This window comes from Agelaius phoeniceus, chromosome 7, assembly GCF_051311805.1.
Source record: "Agelaius phoeniceus isolate bAgePho1 chromosome 7, bAgePho1.hap1, whole genome shotgun sequence".
NCBI classification, from domain to species: domain Eukaryota; kingdom Metazoa; phylum Chordata; class Aves; order Passeriformes; family Icteridae; genus Agelaius; species Agelaius phoeniceus.
Genome location: NC_135271.1, coordinates 19,783,342 through 19,798,529, shown reverse-complemented (window position 1 = coordinate 19,798,529; position 15,188 = coordinate 19,783,342). Strand labels below are relative to the sequence as shown.

At 37.0% G+C, this 15,188-nt stretch overlaps 1 protein-coding gene across 8 annotated transcripts in view; it reads right to left on the bottom strand.

Annotated features, from left to right (window-relative positions):
- GULP1 (GULP PTB domain containing engulfment adaptor 1) overlaps positions 1-15,188 on the bottom strand; it is a 144,516-nt gene that overhangs the window by 50,076 nt on the left and 79,252 nt on the right. For all 8 annotated transcript variants that reach the window (XM_077181142.1, XM_077181143.1, XM_077181144.1 and 5 more), the window contains one exon: positions 13,682-13,743. In XM_077181142.1, coding sequence (XP_077037257.1) covers positions 13,682-13,743 — 62 coding nt within the window. The remainder of the gene's footprint in view (positions 1-13,681; positions 13,744-15,188) is intronic.

Here is a 15,188-nt window from a genome sequence, read left to right as displayed (position 1 = left end):
CCCCTTCACCTCTGCAGATGCCAGCCAGAACCCTGGCCATTCAGCAGGAACTTCACTGCACTGCTGTAGGAAAAAACATTTAATTGTTACTACTTGTGTAAACCACTACCCTACCCAAGCTGAGGTTAAAGATCATCTTTTTCAGCACTCCCAAATGGAAAGGACAGATTCCCACATCCACTGGCCCCTCAAAAAACACACACCTCTCCAGTAAAATGCTACAATTAAAAGGTACATGATGAACATGAAGATCCCAAGTTGCATCACAGCAATTTGAACACCCAGCATAAGTCATCCAAAGCTGCTGCCCTGGTTTCACAATTTGGTCCTGCTGAATTAACACCCTGGTTTTCATAACCCCATTGCTCCTCTGAATGCAGCACCTACTGGTTGGCTCTGTATTAACATCCTGAAACCATCTCTATCTTTTTACAAAACACAGCAAGCTGAAGCTTGGACTCTCTGTTAAGCTCCATCTGTCCTGCTGACTTTTTTTCCTGTTACAAATACTAGGTCTATCTCCCCAAAACAGAGTGGAAACTGAACAGAGACAAAAAGCCCTCATGAAGAACCAACATACGCTGTCAATTATTTGATAACAAAAACTATCTTAATCCAGAAAATTGACAGAACCACTCTGCTCTACCAATAAGGTGAAGCTTTCTAAACCCAGGACTATTTAATGCAGAAGTTTTGGGGTGCACCTCTGAACCAGGGGAGCAAACGGGCCATGGCACCACTGAGAGCAGCTGCTCCTGCCAAGAGATGTTTCCCAGATGAGTTCATTGTTAGGAAGGGCTCTGAGCACAGCCTTCAGATTCTTTCTTTCATAACAACACGTACCAGCCCAGCCAGGAGTTTCCATGTGCCAGTTCAAGGTGGGATTGTGCAATTCTGAGCATTCAGCTTGTAGCAACTGAAGCAGGACACAGAATTCTTACACAGCCTTCCTCTGCTCAATGTAAATAAATTCTACAATTTCAGGAAGAAATTGTGATGGATTTATATAAATATATATGGCATATATATGTTAATAAATACAAATCAAAAACTATGGGAGCACCAGAAAACACTAACAATATCTTATAAAAGCAGAGATGAAATTCCACAGACGTTTCCCATTTTGTGGTTAAAGTTTATTTTGATCTAATTTCTACCTCCCTTGTCCTTGACTAACATAATACTGAACTCGTACTATCATGGCAATACAACTTTTGCCATGGCAACATGCAATGACATTATAAACACAGAAACAGGAATTCCCTGTGGGAGAAAAAACAGAAGTCACAGTTAGGAACAAAATCCTCATTCCAACACAAATAGCCTCAGTAATAGGAACAAATAACTATTGTCCCTGACTCACAGTTTATTAAAGACCTTTTCCAGTTTAATGTGAAATAAGAACTGGCCTATTTTAAGGACACTGCATTGCTTCTGAATCAGGACTTTTAATACTGCGAGGCTTTCTGCACCATAATTAGAATAAATGACTCCTGATTTAATTCTTGATTCAGGGAATCGATGTGCTGTCAAACGGAGGACAAGCAGCACACCAGAAAAGAGCTATTCTGAAGAAAGAGCTGTGAATGTGTGCAGCTAATGCTTTAGCAGCTTGGAAATATAATATAAATTTTGGTAGGCTTCTCAAGGAACCCAAAATTTTTGACAGAGTCTCAATTTCTTTTTTTTTAAGTTATCATTACCAGAGAAGATCACCTTTAAAATCTAGTATCATAACTTTGAGTGCAGTAAATAATTTATACATACATTCTGTGGGCAAGATAATAGACACCATGGGGCAGATACAGGTGCTGAGGAGTATTAAAGGACAGGAACATCAAGTGTGAAACTTGGTTGCTTTTTCATAGGTTGGTTGATTTTTTTTCCCTAAACTGTAGATTTCCTATACTGAGAACCACTTAATTTGTGAAAAAAGAATAAGCCTAATGTTTTATTAGTAATGTAACTTCAGTGGGAAAATATGTTGAGTCAGTATGCAAAGTGTAATTAACAATCATGTGGCTAATCTACATGAATACGCTAAATTAAATACTCTATTCACAGAAATTAATATCAGCATTTTGATAAAAGTGGACAAGAATATGTCTGTGTTCAATAAAAAGAATTTTTTTCTTGGCTCCTAGAAACTGCTTCCTAAGCTCCATTTACTTTAAATATGGTGGTAATTTTATACAAATGACACACATAGATGTCTTTTTTACATGCTATATTCACAGAACACTCAGAAATTTTCAGAGAGTATTTGACTGGGATAGCCAAGTCAAAATCAAATTAGTTACTTGTGGAAGGAACTCATTCTGCAGGTAGAGGTGGTCCATGCAGCAGATAAATACACAGGGAACAAAGCAGATGCCCTTCAAACTGCAACACGATTGAAATTCTGACAAAATATCTTTAAGTGGGTATTTTGGAATAAAATAAAAAGGACAGGACAACCTGCACTGGTTCTGAGTGCTTTGATTATTAGGACTGAAAAGGGGCAATAGCAACAAGACAGCACAGCTGGAGGCAAATGGGAAAAGCCAATGAAGAGCAGGGGCTGGAGAGGAAGTGGCTCTGCAACCACAGCAGCTCAACAGGGTTCTCATCTACTACGGGCTCATGACTAGCACAAGGTAAGCTGGTCAAGGATTTTTGGGAATTGCATTCAAAAGTTTTATGGGAAAACACAAACAAGTTGGAAATCTTCCTTTCCAAGGCTGGGAATGTATCCTTAACATACCTCTGCCTCATTGTCTGTGGAAGGGCTGCTGCACAGAACATAAACCCTACTCTAAATCCCTCTTCTTCAACTCCAGCACAGATTCTGGAAACAAGTACAACTCAGGCAATGGGCCTCAACAAGAAAAGCACTTCTTACATGGGTTTAGCTGTACTGGATCTTCCACTTCTCCTCTAGGGAATTGGAAGTGTCTTCTCTGTGATGATTTCTGTTTTATGAGCCTGTCTAGATTGTCTCTCATTAATCTGTTTTTCAGAACAAACTCTCTTCTTTACACATAATCTCTCATAAAAGACAGCTATAAAACAGATGTGATCACCATAATTCAACACCTGGCCTTCAGGCACTTGAAGAATATCCATAACAGAGGTTTTTTTTAAAATCTGGATAGGATGAGAGTATTTTAAAAATTAACAGAAATAACTGTCTCTATGTTATCAGTTAACAAATGTGCAGAGAACTACTGAAACACAGGAGATATTCTTCCCCCTGAACAGTACAAAATATAAAGCTGAATTTTCTTATTAGACTGATTATTTTAGTAAAATGCAAAAATATCTCAACTTGGCAACATCAGATACGAAATGAAACCACCATTATCATGACCTTAGATCCACCAGCAGATGAGATGAACATCTTGGATGAACTTTTTAGGAGAACACAACTGAGATTGAAAGTAATCTGTAAATTATTTTACAATGGCAATTAATCCAACAAAATATTGGCTTTCACTTCTTACTTCATAAAAATGTTATGTTTTCCAATAAAAGACCTCAATCTGGTGCTGAAGTGGTAAAATTAATCTAGACTAGATCATTAAAATGATACTCATATCAATAGGTGAACATAGAATCAGAAAAGTCTGATTCTGTATTTAAAAATCCTTCACATAAGGACTTGGAGTCTTCCCTAAATAGCAACCTAATCCTTTTCACCAGGAGAGCAGGTATTGAGAAGACATTTAATCTTGAGCTCAAGGCATGAAAGCAGAGTTCAAAATTTGGGGTCGGATTTGAGAAGAGAGATTTGGGGCAGATATGTGGAAAATCTTCAGTATTACCTCTGTTGCTTATCTTTAAGCTGAGGATAATAAGTCACCAATTTCTTATCTGCATTATCATTTAATTATCCCAGCTGAGAAGAAAGCTCACGAGAGAAGTCCAAGGTCTTCTGTTGCCTACTTATTCTGAGCTTTGATCTACGACTACTTGCATCAGGGTAGCACCTACAGCTTCTCTCTCATTATTCTAGAGGCTGCAAAAAACATCAAAAAGATAGCCCTTAGCTTCAAAGAATTTATGATCTAATGAACTGTGATAAATTGCAGTAACCCCTTGGAAATGCACAGCACATTTTCAGGGCAGTTTCAGTTAGTACCTCTGAGTGTTACTGATGAAAATCAATATAAAACATCGACCCTATTCTTCCTCATACACATCAAACAGCCAACACTAACACAAATAAAAGCTATAACCAGCACAAAATTAACAAAGTGTTCTGTCACACAGCACACACTCAGAGTGCTTCAGCAGATTTCAAAGATAAAAAAAAACATGTGAAGATGTCCCACCTTCCCACCTGCCTCTCTTCAGAGCCCAATATTTAACCCCTAAACCCACACCTAAAGATTTAAGATTATTCTGAACATTAAGTACGCACATGGAATTTTGGGGAATGCTTTTTCATTTTGAGAATGTGTTTGCCTTTAAGAATTTCAGGTCCTCAATGGGTCATAAAGTGAGGATATGGCCTCTAAACTCTGACTTAAGAAGACCTATAAATTCCTGTTTTGAATCGATTTTTCCATAATAAACCTGTATTCATGAGTAAACAAGATTTGCCTCCCACCTAATCTTTTAGCTCTAATTAACATGATTTGTTGAGTTACTTATCTGTCCTTGTAGTTTCCTTCTACTCAGAAGCATTGGGAGCTACAGCAATAGTACAAGAGAGGGTTTAAGGACCTTTCTAGTTCATGCTTCAAGTTATCTTTCCCTTCAAATGCAGCCCTTGGTTCTACACATTTCAAAGATTTAATGGACATCCTTGTTTCTACATTTTCCCTATTTTCAGTAATGCTACAGCAGCATGCTGAAAAACAACTTGTAAAACAACAGGACATACCTGCCCCATTTCAATTTTCCTTAAAGATTGAGAATGAAGAGAATATTAGTTATGAAAATACTGAAGGAAAAAAAAAGGAAGGTTTAGACTTTAGACCAATGTAACCCATCATTCCCCTTTTAGTGGCACATAATAATTCCTAGTGAAAATACAAAACACTTCAACAAAGCTTTACAAATAACTTAATGCAAATAATTATCCTCTGCTACGTTCCAAACCAGAAAAAATATTAGTTCTTCTATTAAGTTACACCTAACATTCTCATATTCAAAGTTCAAAATGCTTTTTAAAACAGGCCAAGATTGGTTTTACCCTTTCTGAACCAGAGTAATCAGAAGGAGGCATTTCTGAGGGAAATATTTATTGCAGTCCAGGATCTGCAGTTGACTAGTGTACATTACTATTTATTAAAGTTAATAAAGTCAGGGACTGCAGCTGGTGGTTTGTCTGACGGTTTATAGAGGAAGAATCCTCATGGAGATCAGCATATGTGAAACTTTTCCTGAATAGTGAACAGCCTGGCTGTTGGACAGACTCCTGTAGTCTTGGCTCTGTTTTCAAAATTGTATCTCCTTGTAGAACTTTCTGTTAAAAATATTGTGCCATTCTCTTATTTTCTATAAAACAACTCTGTTTCTAGTTTATAGAAAGGCTGAATTAAATATTAGAAATAAGAAAGAGTAATTCACCTGCAGGCCTGATTTAATTTAAAGCAAACCAATCTAGAAACAGCTGTGGGTCACCCAGCCCACAAGGACAATAATCCAGATGCTTGAACCCTACTAATTCCAGTGTCAGACATGCAACTGACTTGATACTTGACAGTGCAGAGGCTGAAAGGGCTTCTTCCAGAAAGCTCACATTCCCACAGCTGCCAGCTCTCATGGAAACAGAGCTGCAAAGGGAACCCCAGAGGAGATGCTAATGAGCCTAATTGGCAGTTCCAAGCAGACTTAGGGAGAGGCAAGCGAATAAATATGAGCAACAGAGATGGAACAGAGAGGGATGTGGAGGGTTGAGTAAATCTTTGTTGACCCTAAGGTCTTTGCACACTCTTTCTAGCTCTCTTAATTCTGACTGGACAAGCCTCTGAGCTTTATTCATTTGTTTTGAACAGGCAGATCACTCACTGCTCCTTCATCAGTGAGTGCCTGCTCTTATCCAGGGCTGAGGAACTCATGACTCTGAATAACACAGACTTTAGAAGATTAATACTCAAATACTGACTTAGTCTTTCTCTGAAGAATAGGAAAATGACATTGTAAAAGCTGCTATGAAGCTTCTAATGATTTTGTGACTTTTGTCTCAACGATCTCATTGCTCACCTCTTTTGAGACAATACCAGGGAAGGCCAGAGATGCAACTGTTCAAAACATACTTTTAAACTCATAGTTAACATGGCATCTTTAGAAATATGCTTCAGATGCTGCAATACTAAACCATAGAATCAGTTAGTTTGTAAAGGGCCTCTATGATCACTGCATGCAACCCAGCACTACCATGTTCACTGCTAACCGTGTCCTAAGTGCTACATCCGCATGGTTTTTGAACAATTTCAGGGCTGGTGGTTCCACCACTTCCCTGGACAGCCTGCTCCATGCCTGACCACCCTTTCAGAGAAGAAAGTTTCCCTAATATCCAACCTAAACCTCTCCTGGCACAACTGGAGGCCAATTCCCCTTGTCCTGTCACTTGTTACCTTAGAGAAGACACCAACCCCCACTTGTCTACAACCTCTTTTCAGGTACATATAGCAAGCAGTAAGGTTTTCCTTCAACCTCATTGTGCCCATGGGGAAAAAAGCTGGGGAGCATCTGGTGCTCCCTCAGCAGCTCCTCATAGGACTTATGCTCTAAATGCAATATTATGAAGAATTGCTGTTGAGAGCTGCTATTACTACTACAGAAAAACCTCCAAGTGCTTTTTCTATAAAAATAAATATATTCTACTTTTAGAACTTTTTGGATTGACGCTTAAAACGCATGGTTGTTCATTCCAACAAACAGTGCTTCTACACCAAGAATCACAATTTAGAAGAATAATCTAATAATCATAATCTACATAAAGAATAATAAATTATACAACAAAAATAACCTAAAGAGTGTACCTAGCATAGGTCAGGTCTCAGGTGCTATGTTGTTCACCAATATGCTCTGTTAATCCCACCATCCACATAAGTCTTCCATGCCAGAGAAATCAACACCACAGAATGCCCTGATGTGGATTTTCCAACTCAACCAAAAAAATATACATACTTATACAACCAAAACTTGTAGTAAAAGGTTACAAAAAGCTTTGAGCCAGAAAGAAGTTTAACATACATTTATAAACTATGTGCCACACAATCCAGAAGTTACATAAATTCCAGGGGTTTCACGTTCCAGCCCTTCTGCAACTGATTCTAAGACAAAATAGAACAACAATAACCCATTCTTGAAGCAAAATAAAACACAAGGCTTAAAATTAATGAATTTAGAAAAGCCAAACCTAAGCTGGGGTTGACAGCAGTGAGGAATGTGACAGAGAGGGTGATGCTCAGGAAAAGTGGAGCTGCACTTGTTGAGCCTGAAGGGGATGAGCCTGGTGTATACACCTCGATGTGAATGCATGGTGAGAGTCACAAGCTGCACAAAATAACAACTAGAAATAAGGCAAAAGAAGTCAGAATGGTAGGGAATTATGTCCTGGAACTGGCTGCCAAGAGGCTCTGAATCTCTGCCCTTAATGGCATTTAAAGCTCAGTTGCATAAGGCTCTGTTTTGTACTCTGGCTTTGAAATAATTTCTCATAAATAATAAATAAAATAATAATGGGAATCAGCTGGATCATCTCCAGAGGTCCTTCCAACCTCCATTACGCTAGATTCTTCCATTTGAATTCCCAAAGCAAATCCTAATCCAAATGCAGGACAGCCAAGGGACAGCTCCAACATCCAACGATATATAGGACATTCCCCCTTCCTAAAATTGAGTGTTTCAAAATCCAACAATGAGCTAAATCTTTTGTAGGTTTGTATTTTCAATCCAAATTATAGTTCTTAGAAATCATATCAATGTCTGAAATAACTGATTTTAGATCAGTTAGAACTGATTCTGCAAAAAAAAAAAAAATTATCTCAAGCTCTTAAACTGTTTAAAAATATTTTTTTCTCTGATGGGAGAGGTGCAAATTAGACTATTTAAATCAGAGATGATGAAAAAGTGTAATTAAGCAGCCAGGGTGCTAAATAAATGGATGTGATGGCAATTTATGTGAGAGAAGCAAACTGCTTGCATACAAAGGAAACCTAAAACTTGCTCAGGATAGGAAATACTTTAGGGTTGTGGTGGATCACACATCAGCTTGAATGTAGACAAGGGGCTCTGTCTCCATCCTGTTTTATGACATTTTATGACATCTTACTAAATTACTGAGAGAGGACTCCAATGGCTTCTCAGATCCTAGGCTGAATGCCATTAATTGGTATGAAAGATGAGTGATTCCTGCCAAGAAAGTCCAGCCCCCATGACTTACTTGTGCTGCAAATGTTTCGTAGTTGTAACTGAAGTTATGTCATGCAGGACTCAGAATTTTTAAGGGAATTGGAGCTTATGAAAAGCCCAAAGGATGACAAGCAGAACCTTAAAGAAGGTGACAGCCATGGAGAACAGATCAAGAGCTACTGGTTTGTCCTTCAGCTGGAGTTTATAAAGTATTGATAAACATGAACACTCTTTTTTATCTTGCTTTGCCAGTTAAATTAACTGATAATTTTTTTTTGTTTCTAACTGGAACCTACCCAACAAATATTTCACCCAAACACATAGGCCCTATTTTTTCCTTTTCCAAAAAAAAGAAAGAGATGAAACATCATCCATTACACTGGACTGCCTTGCATTACTATACACAAATGGACTTTAAAGAAGAAACACTGGAATTGCTCATAAATTTGATTCTTTTCTTGAAGGAGACCCTCTTCTGGAGAGTAAGAGCAATCAAACCAAGTCTGTTGAGAGTACCTGTTGCAGACTTTACATATTTTATATTTCATTTGCATGTTTATTCATCTTTAGTATAATGAGCCCTAATTTAATGACTGTAATGTATCAGAAATAACTAAGAAGTTCAAATTTGCATTGCCTTGTAAAATTACAATTTTTTGCTTTCCTATCTCATTTGGGTATTTTCACAAAACTAATTTTTCTTGTGCTTAAACACGAAATTAATTATGATCACACGCAAGACATTTTGGAACTCTAATAAAAATTAATTGGTATTAAGTCATTAATTCTAATAAACTTAAAGTAGGAAAACTCATTATTTCTCATAATTTCTCTTCTACTGCAGTAGTTTCTAATTTGCAACATTTTTGTGCTCTGTTTGAAATATCTTGCTGTATCTAACTTCAGAACCTATCTTGAATATATATTTTAATAGTGTGCCTTGTAACTCTGCTGACTTGGGACAGCTACATGCAATTTGCCATTTTTTCATTACTTTTAATGATACAGTCATGATCATTCTGCTGAAATGCTGACTGGATAGAAGAAGAGAATTTCTATAGCAATAGCAAAAAAAATGTAGTAAGAAGTGCAGTTTATGCCACAAAAATGTGGCTTGGATAATACTGTACACTAGTGATAACAAAATGCAGATATTCAAAAGACAGAACTGCACCTAAAGCCCTGCAACCATAGTGACATCATTTGACCAAAATGCCTGCTCCACAAGAGTATTATTTGCCATTGAATGATGATTAAAAATACACAGAGGAAGAAATGGCATATAGTTGAGAATCTAAATAAACTGTTTATTGTCCTACAGTGAAGACTAAGAGCTTTAGGTACTGCCAAGGGAGGTCCTTTATTACAGACTCACACAATCATTTGGGCTGGAAAAGACCTTCCAGATCATAAAGTGTGACCATTACTAAATTCCTTTTTCCATTGTTCATTTAACTCTAAGCTTTCAAATCGAATCTACTACATCAAGAATCAAATCTGCAGCTGACAATCTAAAAACTTTGAAGGTGAGAATGTGAAGCAAGCATTAGGCCAGTGAGCACTGGGGAGCTGTGACATCTCTTGGTGAAACATCCTCCCAAGGGTTTAACGTGCCATCACTGGCCATGGAAAAGGGCAGCCTTTCTGCCTCATGCAGGGTCAGAGCCACTGACCCCTGCCTTGCCAGCTGCCAACATAAACACCAGGCTGGCAAAGCACAGCCTCTCTCTGCAAAATGGAAAGCTGTGCGTGTGGAAGGTTGATATAGGCCAAAAAATAAGCAAGTGACTGAAGGGGATTACAGACACAATTACTACAGAGAGGCATAGTACACATGGTTGGTTGGGGCAGCTTTCGACTGGCAGAAAGGCAGCACTCAGGGGATGACAACCACCAGCCCTTTTTTAAAGGTTGCAGTATTATTCCATTATAAAGTCACACTTTGATCACTTTTGTTTTGCAGAAAGGAAGCTGGCCTCAAATCAAAAGAATTGCCTTAAGGGCAAAAGAGAGCTTTTCCTTTACAGTATAGAAAATCACACAAATATCCCTTCTTAATTAAGGACCATTACAGAAAAAGTTAACACAGAGAAGTTTGGGGTTGCCTTAGAATTTTATATGCAGGTGACATTAAAACTGTCATGCCACCACATCAAAATGAGTCTATATTTGGTACTGTATTATAAAAATCCTAAATTATTTCATTTGCTTTCATTTGTAGTGACATAGTTAAAAAATATAGGGCCACAAACTGATGTCAAAATTCTGGCTTCACTAAACAAAGGTCACATATCCAGAGCATGCTGAAGTGTGAAGAATCTTATCATCAGTGCCTTCTGGTAGACCAAGATATCAGTAAGATAAGGGAAAAAAAAAGGACCCAAGAAAAACCACTAAACACAAAAAAATTACAGTAACAGAACAACAGCAAACAAAACTGAAGAGGGAAAATAAACACCCCTGCCCCACCCTTCCCATCCCCCACAAATAAAAAACCCCAAAGCCCTATTGGTTTACACTGTGCAAAACCACGCCAAAATCAGCTAATTTCAAAACAGCAAAGTAGGAGTGGGTGTGTTGGAAAACAGAGAGAGAAATTCAAGACATTTTTATATTTCAGGGCTTCCTTAGGAGACTCATGTTTCCTGGATTTTACTTGCAGAAGAAAAAACTCAGCTCATGTTTTCTTGCAAAGAGGATTATGGCCATAAATCATCCTGAGGGTGCATGTTCTAGGAGATAACATGACATTACTAATTCTCTGTTAAAAAGGTCCTTTCCAATTGGTAGAGAAAAAAGGCCAGTTGCCAATATTGCAGGGTTCTTATGATTTCCAGTTAACTTTGCTAGGATTTTTTTTTTAAATAACAGTCAACTCATGAAAGTTCAGAGTCAACTTATGAACTGTGTTTTATCAACGAGCTGTCTTAGGAGTCAACAAAACCTCATCTTTCCCAGCAAGGTCTGCCCATGTTCTGATCATCTCAGATTAGTGTCAGAGAAGCTATTTTTGTGTCTTATAAAGAACAGAAACCACTTTTCCATCCACACTAATCTTCATCCAAAAAACTGTGGAGTAGAATACAGCTCACTTGCTCATGGACAAATAACATCTCTGGTATTACTTTCCATCAAACTAATTTGATTTTCTGAACATGTCATTCTTTACTCATATATAAATAAATATAAATCAGATCAAGTGTTGCCTTTTCTTCCCAACAAACATTGAAGATACATGAACTGAATGTTAGAGAATTGGAACAATTTGGGAAAAAAAATCCATGAGTCTTGTTAAATTCTTGTATTATGAAGGTTTTCTGAAGCTTTTAATCATTATTTCACAACATAGTTACAAGTTATCGAATCAATGAGACATTTCACTTAAAACCCAAAATTCTGCAAACCCCAAATAAGGTATTGATAGATACATACTTTCCTCTTCAAGTGAAAAATACTGCAAAATTTAATGAGAATGATACTTGAGAACTCAGGTGGAAATATCATCTAGATTTATTATGGTTATGCCTGCATATGCCAGCTGAGTTCATAAAAGCTGTGTGAATTTATTCCAGGTGTCAATAAATAAACAGGGTAGAGAATCCCAGACCCTTTACACTCCAGTTACAGAGCAGAGCAATTTTTTGCTTGCTTTGAATCAAATGACTGATTCAAAATAAGTTCTAAGTAAGAAATTTCTACTGTAATCCAAATGAAAAAAATGGTTTTAACTTTCTTAAAACATAAATAAATAAAACAAACCCAAACCCCAACATGTGTGGTATTAAAATTTCAGTTTCCTGCAAGTGTTCTGGTAGACCTTAGAGGCCTCCACAAAGGTGGAGAGGCCCTGGAATAAACAACAAACAGGAGCAGAAGTGGAGAGGACACTTAGGCACATATATCAGCCTAAATAAGTGGAAAGACATTTTGGACCAAGAGTCTTCCTTTAGATTGGAATTCTCCACTCTTCTTCTGCTCCAGAAGTTGCTGATGCTGTTGTTTCTACAGTTACCACCATCTTAGCATCATCCTCTTTATTCTAATTCTTCTTCTGCACAGCTGCACTGACACCTACTCCCCAGATCTGCTCTTAGGCAAGACAATGAAACATGAAAGATGAGGGAGGTTTCTTTTTTTTCTCTCAAAGACCAGAAATGAACAGACATTGTTCAGTGCTTTGAAAAAACTCATGGCTTCAGCTTGCTCTTAAAACACATGGCACAGTCACCACAGCAAGTAATCCTCCCTCTGAAGAAATGTAATAAAAAGTCAAGGTGTCTGGCAAGGCTATTCAGTGAAATGGTAATACATCCTTTGGACAAAAATTCAGTTGGGGAACACACAGAATAAAAACACATCCAAAACCTGGCAACTGTGAGAAAGAGACTCTACTTCCCATTACAAACTCTGTGGCAATGCTAAACAAAAGAAAATTGCAAATACAAAAGCAGGGAACACTTGTGTAGAAACCTGAGCCCTAGCCTGTGAACGAAATATTTACATATATAAATATACAAATTTTAATACTAGGAATTTTCACATAGATTTTATTGACTATTTTAAGAAAGGTTTTTATATTAAGAAATACCAATCATAAGAGAACATCACCCAGAACAACCCACAATAGAATTTTATTGAATTATACTCTCAGTTTGAGCAAATAATTGCAGATTCCTCAGTTTAGTCTGAGTTATGTTGATGGCTGCATATTCTCTCCTCCTTTTAACAAACTATCTTCTTAGCTGGTATTTAAGTAAGTATTTAGGAACCTTTATATTCTAAGGTATTTAGGTAAGATGCATTTCCTGTCAAGGGATATCATTAGACAAATTGAACCATTACTTATATAAACTTATCTCACTGTAATTGGGATAAGAAAATTAAAGCAAGGCTTCTGGCTTTACTGTGCAAAAATGTCATTATTGTTCTACCACATTTCCTGAGTATTTGACATTTCAATATATCCAGCAGAAAGGGTTGTTACTGTTGCCTTTGATATTGTTCAAAAGAAGTTTGTGCCATTAATTTTAATAATATTGTAAGCATGCAGCCTGATGTTAAATTCCTTTGCACTCAAAACCTCCATGCATTTACAAAACCATCATCAAGCAGAGAAGAAACACTAATTTGCCTTCTAGTAAAACATAGCTCAGAACAAGAATCAACTGGCCATTAAAAACAAAAGATTTTCACCTGCAAAACAGACATTTCCTAAGCTTGTCTTCATTATTTCATCTGGCAAATCTATGTCTCTGCAATCTTCAAGTCAAAACAAGATAGAATGTGCTGCATTCTAAAGGTATGAGGAGAAAATAACTTCATCTTTTCTTACCTTTGCATTATAGGGAATATAATGCTTTGATAAGGCTTCAGGAGTGTGCATCCATGTTTTGTCTACAGAAAAGCAAAATAAAAGAAGCATTGAATAGGTTATTCAATTGTTAACTTAAGTATAACAGTATCTCTGTGGAAAAGTTCAACAATCATCCTCTTACTCAAAAACCAGCTGTCTGAAGTAGTTAGAGGGGCTGGAGGGAAATATCTCACACCTCCTCAAGCACTTAGAAGAAAGAACCTGCTTCTTTCTGTTGGGCACATGTCCTATTTTAACCAGCTTGGGTTTTTCCACAAGAACTGCAACTCCTCCCCACAGATGCATTAGTTTGTCTGAGGCTGTTTGCTGGTTCTGTCTCAGATCAGGATTTTCTGCATCCTGCTGTTTAAAGCACTGACTGCATCTTGTGCATCTAATGATGCTTTTTTTGATGAATTATCTGCTTTTTCTGATTAATAATCAAGACATTAAAGGGACAAACAAAAAATTATCCAAGTTGCAACTGACAGAAGAAAGTCCTAATCCTTATAAAAGAAAAATGATGAACATCAGATTCATAAGTTTTAGATCTAAAAGTTTGGATTTATAAGTTCAGATCATCTGTTATTTTTCCATACCTATGCTAAACAAATTTGCATACTTACCCTTTAACTTTCCCATTACACTACTGTGTTATTTTCTTACTTTTCCTGCTGCATGGACCTAATTCTGTAATTATTTGTCAAATACATCTTCTCCTCTTACTTTAATAGCCTTTTTGAATGTTCTACACAATTTAAGATGGATTCCCAAACATTAAGGAAAAGCTTCTTTTTATTACAAATCTTAGAAACAAATTTTGAAAGTTTTCTCATTTGAGAGCATTTAAGAAAACAAAATCATTCAAAAATACTAATTTTCATTGCCACACATTTGGGAGAATCTGTAAATCCCATTAATGTTTTATATGACACATATTGAACATTTAATAGTATTTTCTAACTTGAGACTATCCTGGTTTAAATGAGAATGAATTAAAGTAACAAATTCGGAACTTTATTAAGTAACAGAATAACAGCTTAAAGCAAAAGTCTACCTTTGGATATTCCCAATTCCATTTGCCTTTATGGGGAGTTGCAGTTACAGTAATTAGCAACTTTTTTGTTAGTTACACTTAAGGACAATAAAATTCTGTTCACTTCAAACTGTTGAAGAGCCAATGCTGTGACACTGATTGACACTAAACCAATAATTAAATATTTCAGATTATGCAGGAGCAAGAAAATGGTTAACCAAGTTATTCACCAGTCACCACAGTAACAGGATCAGAACTACAAAGCTGAGAAATTCTTTTTTCCCTTAGCAAATTTCATTCTAAATGGCAGCAATGTTCAGCTCCATTACTGAAGAGTGATATTATCACTTCTTAATTAAGGAAGAATGATTTGCCCATTCAGCAGCACCCAGGAGGATGATTAAAGTGGCTCTTCCTTTTAACTGGGGCTTGTGATTGGACTGCCAGAAC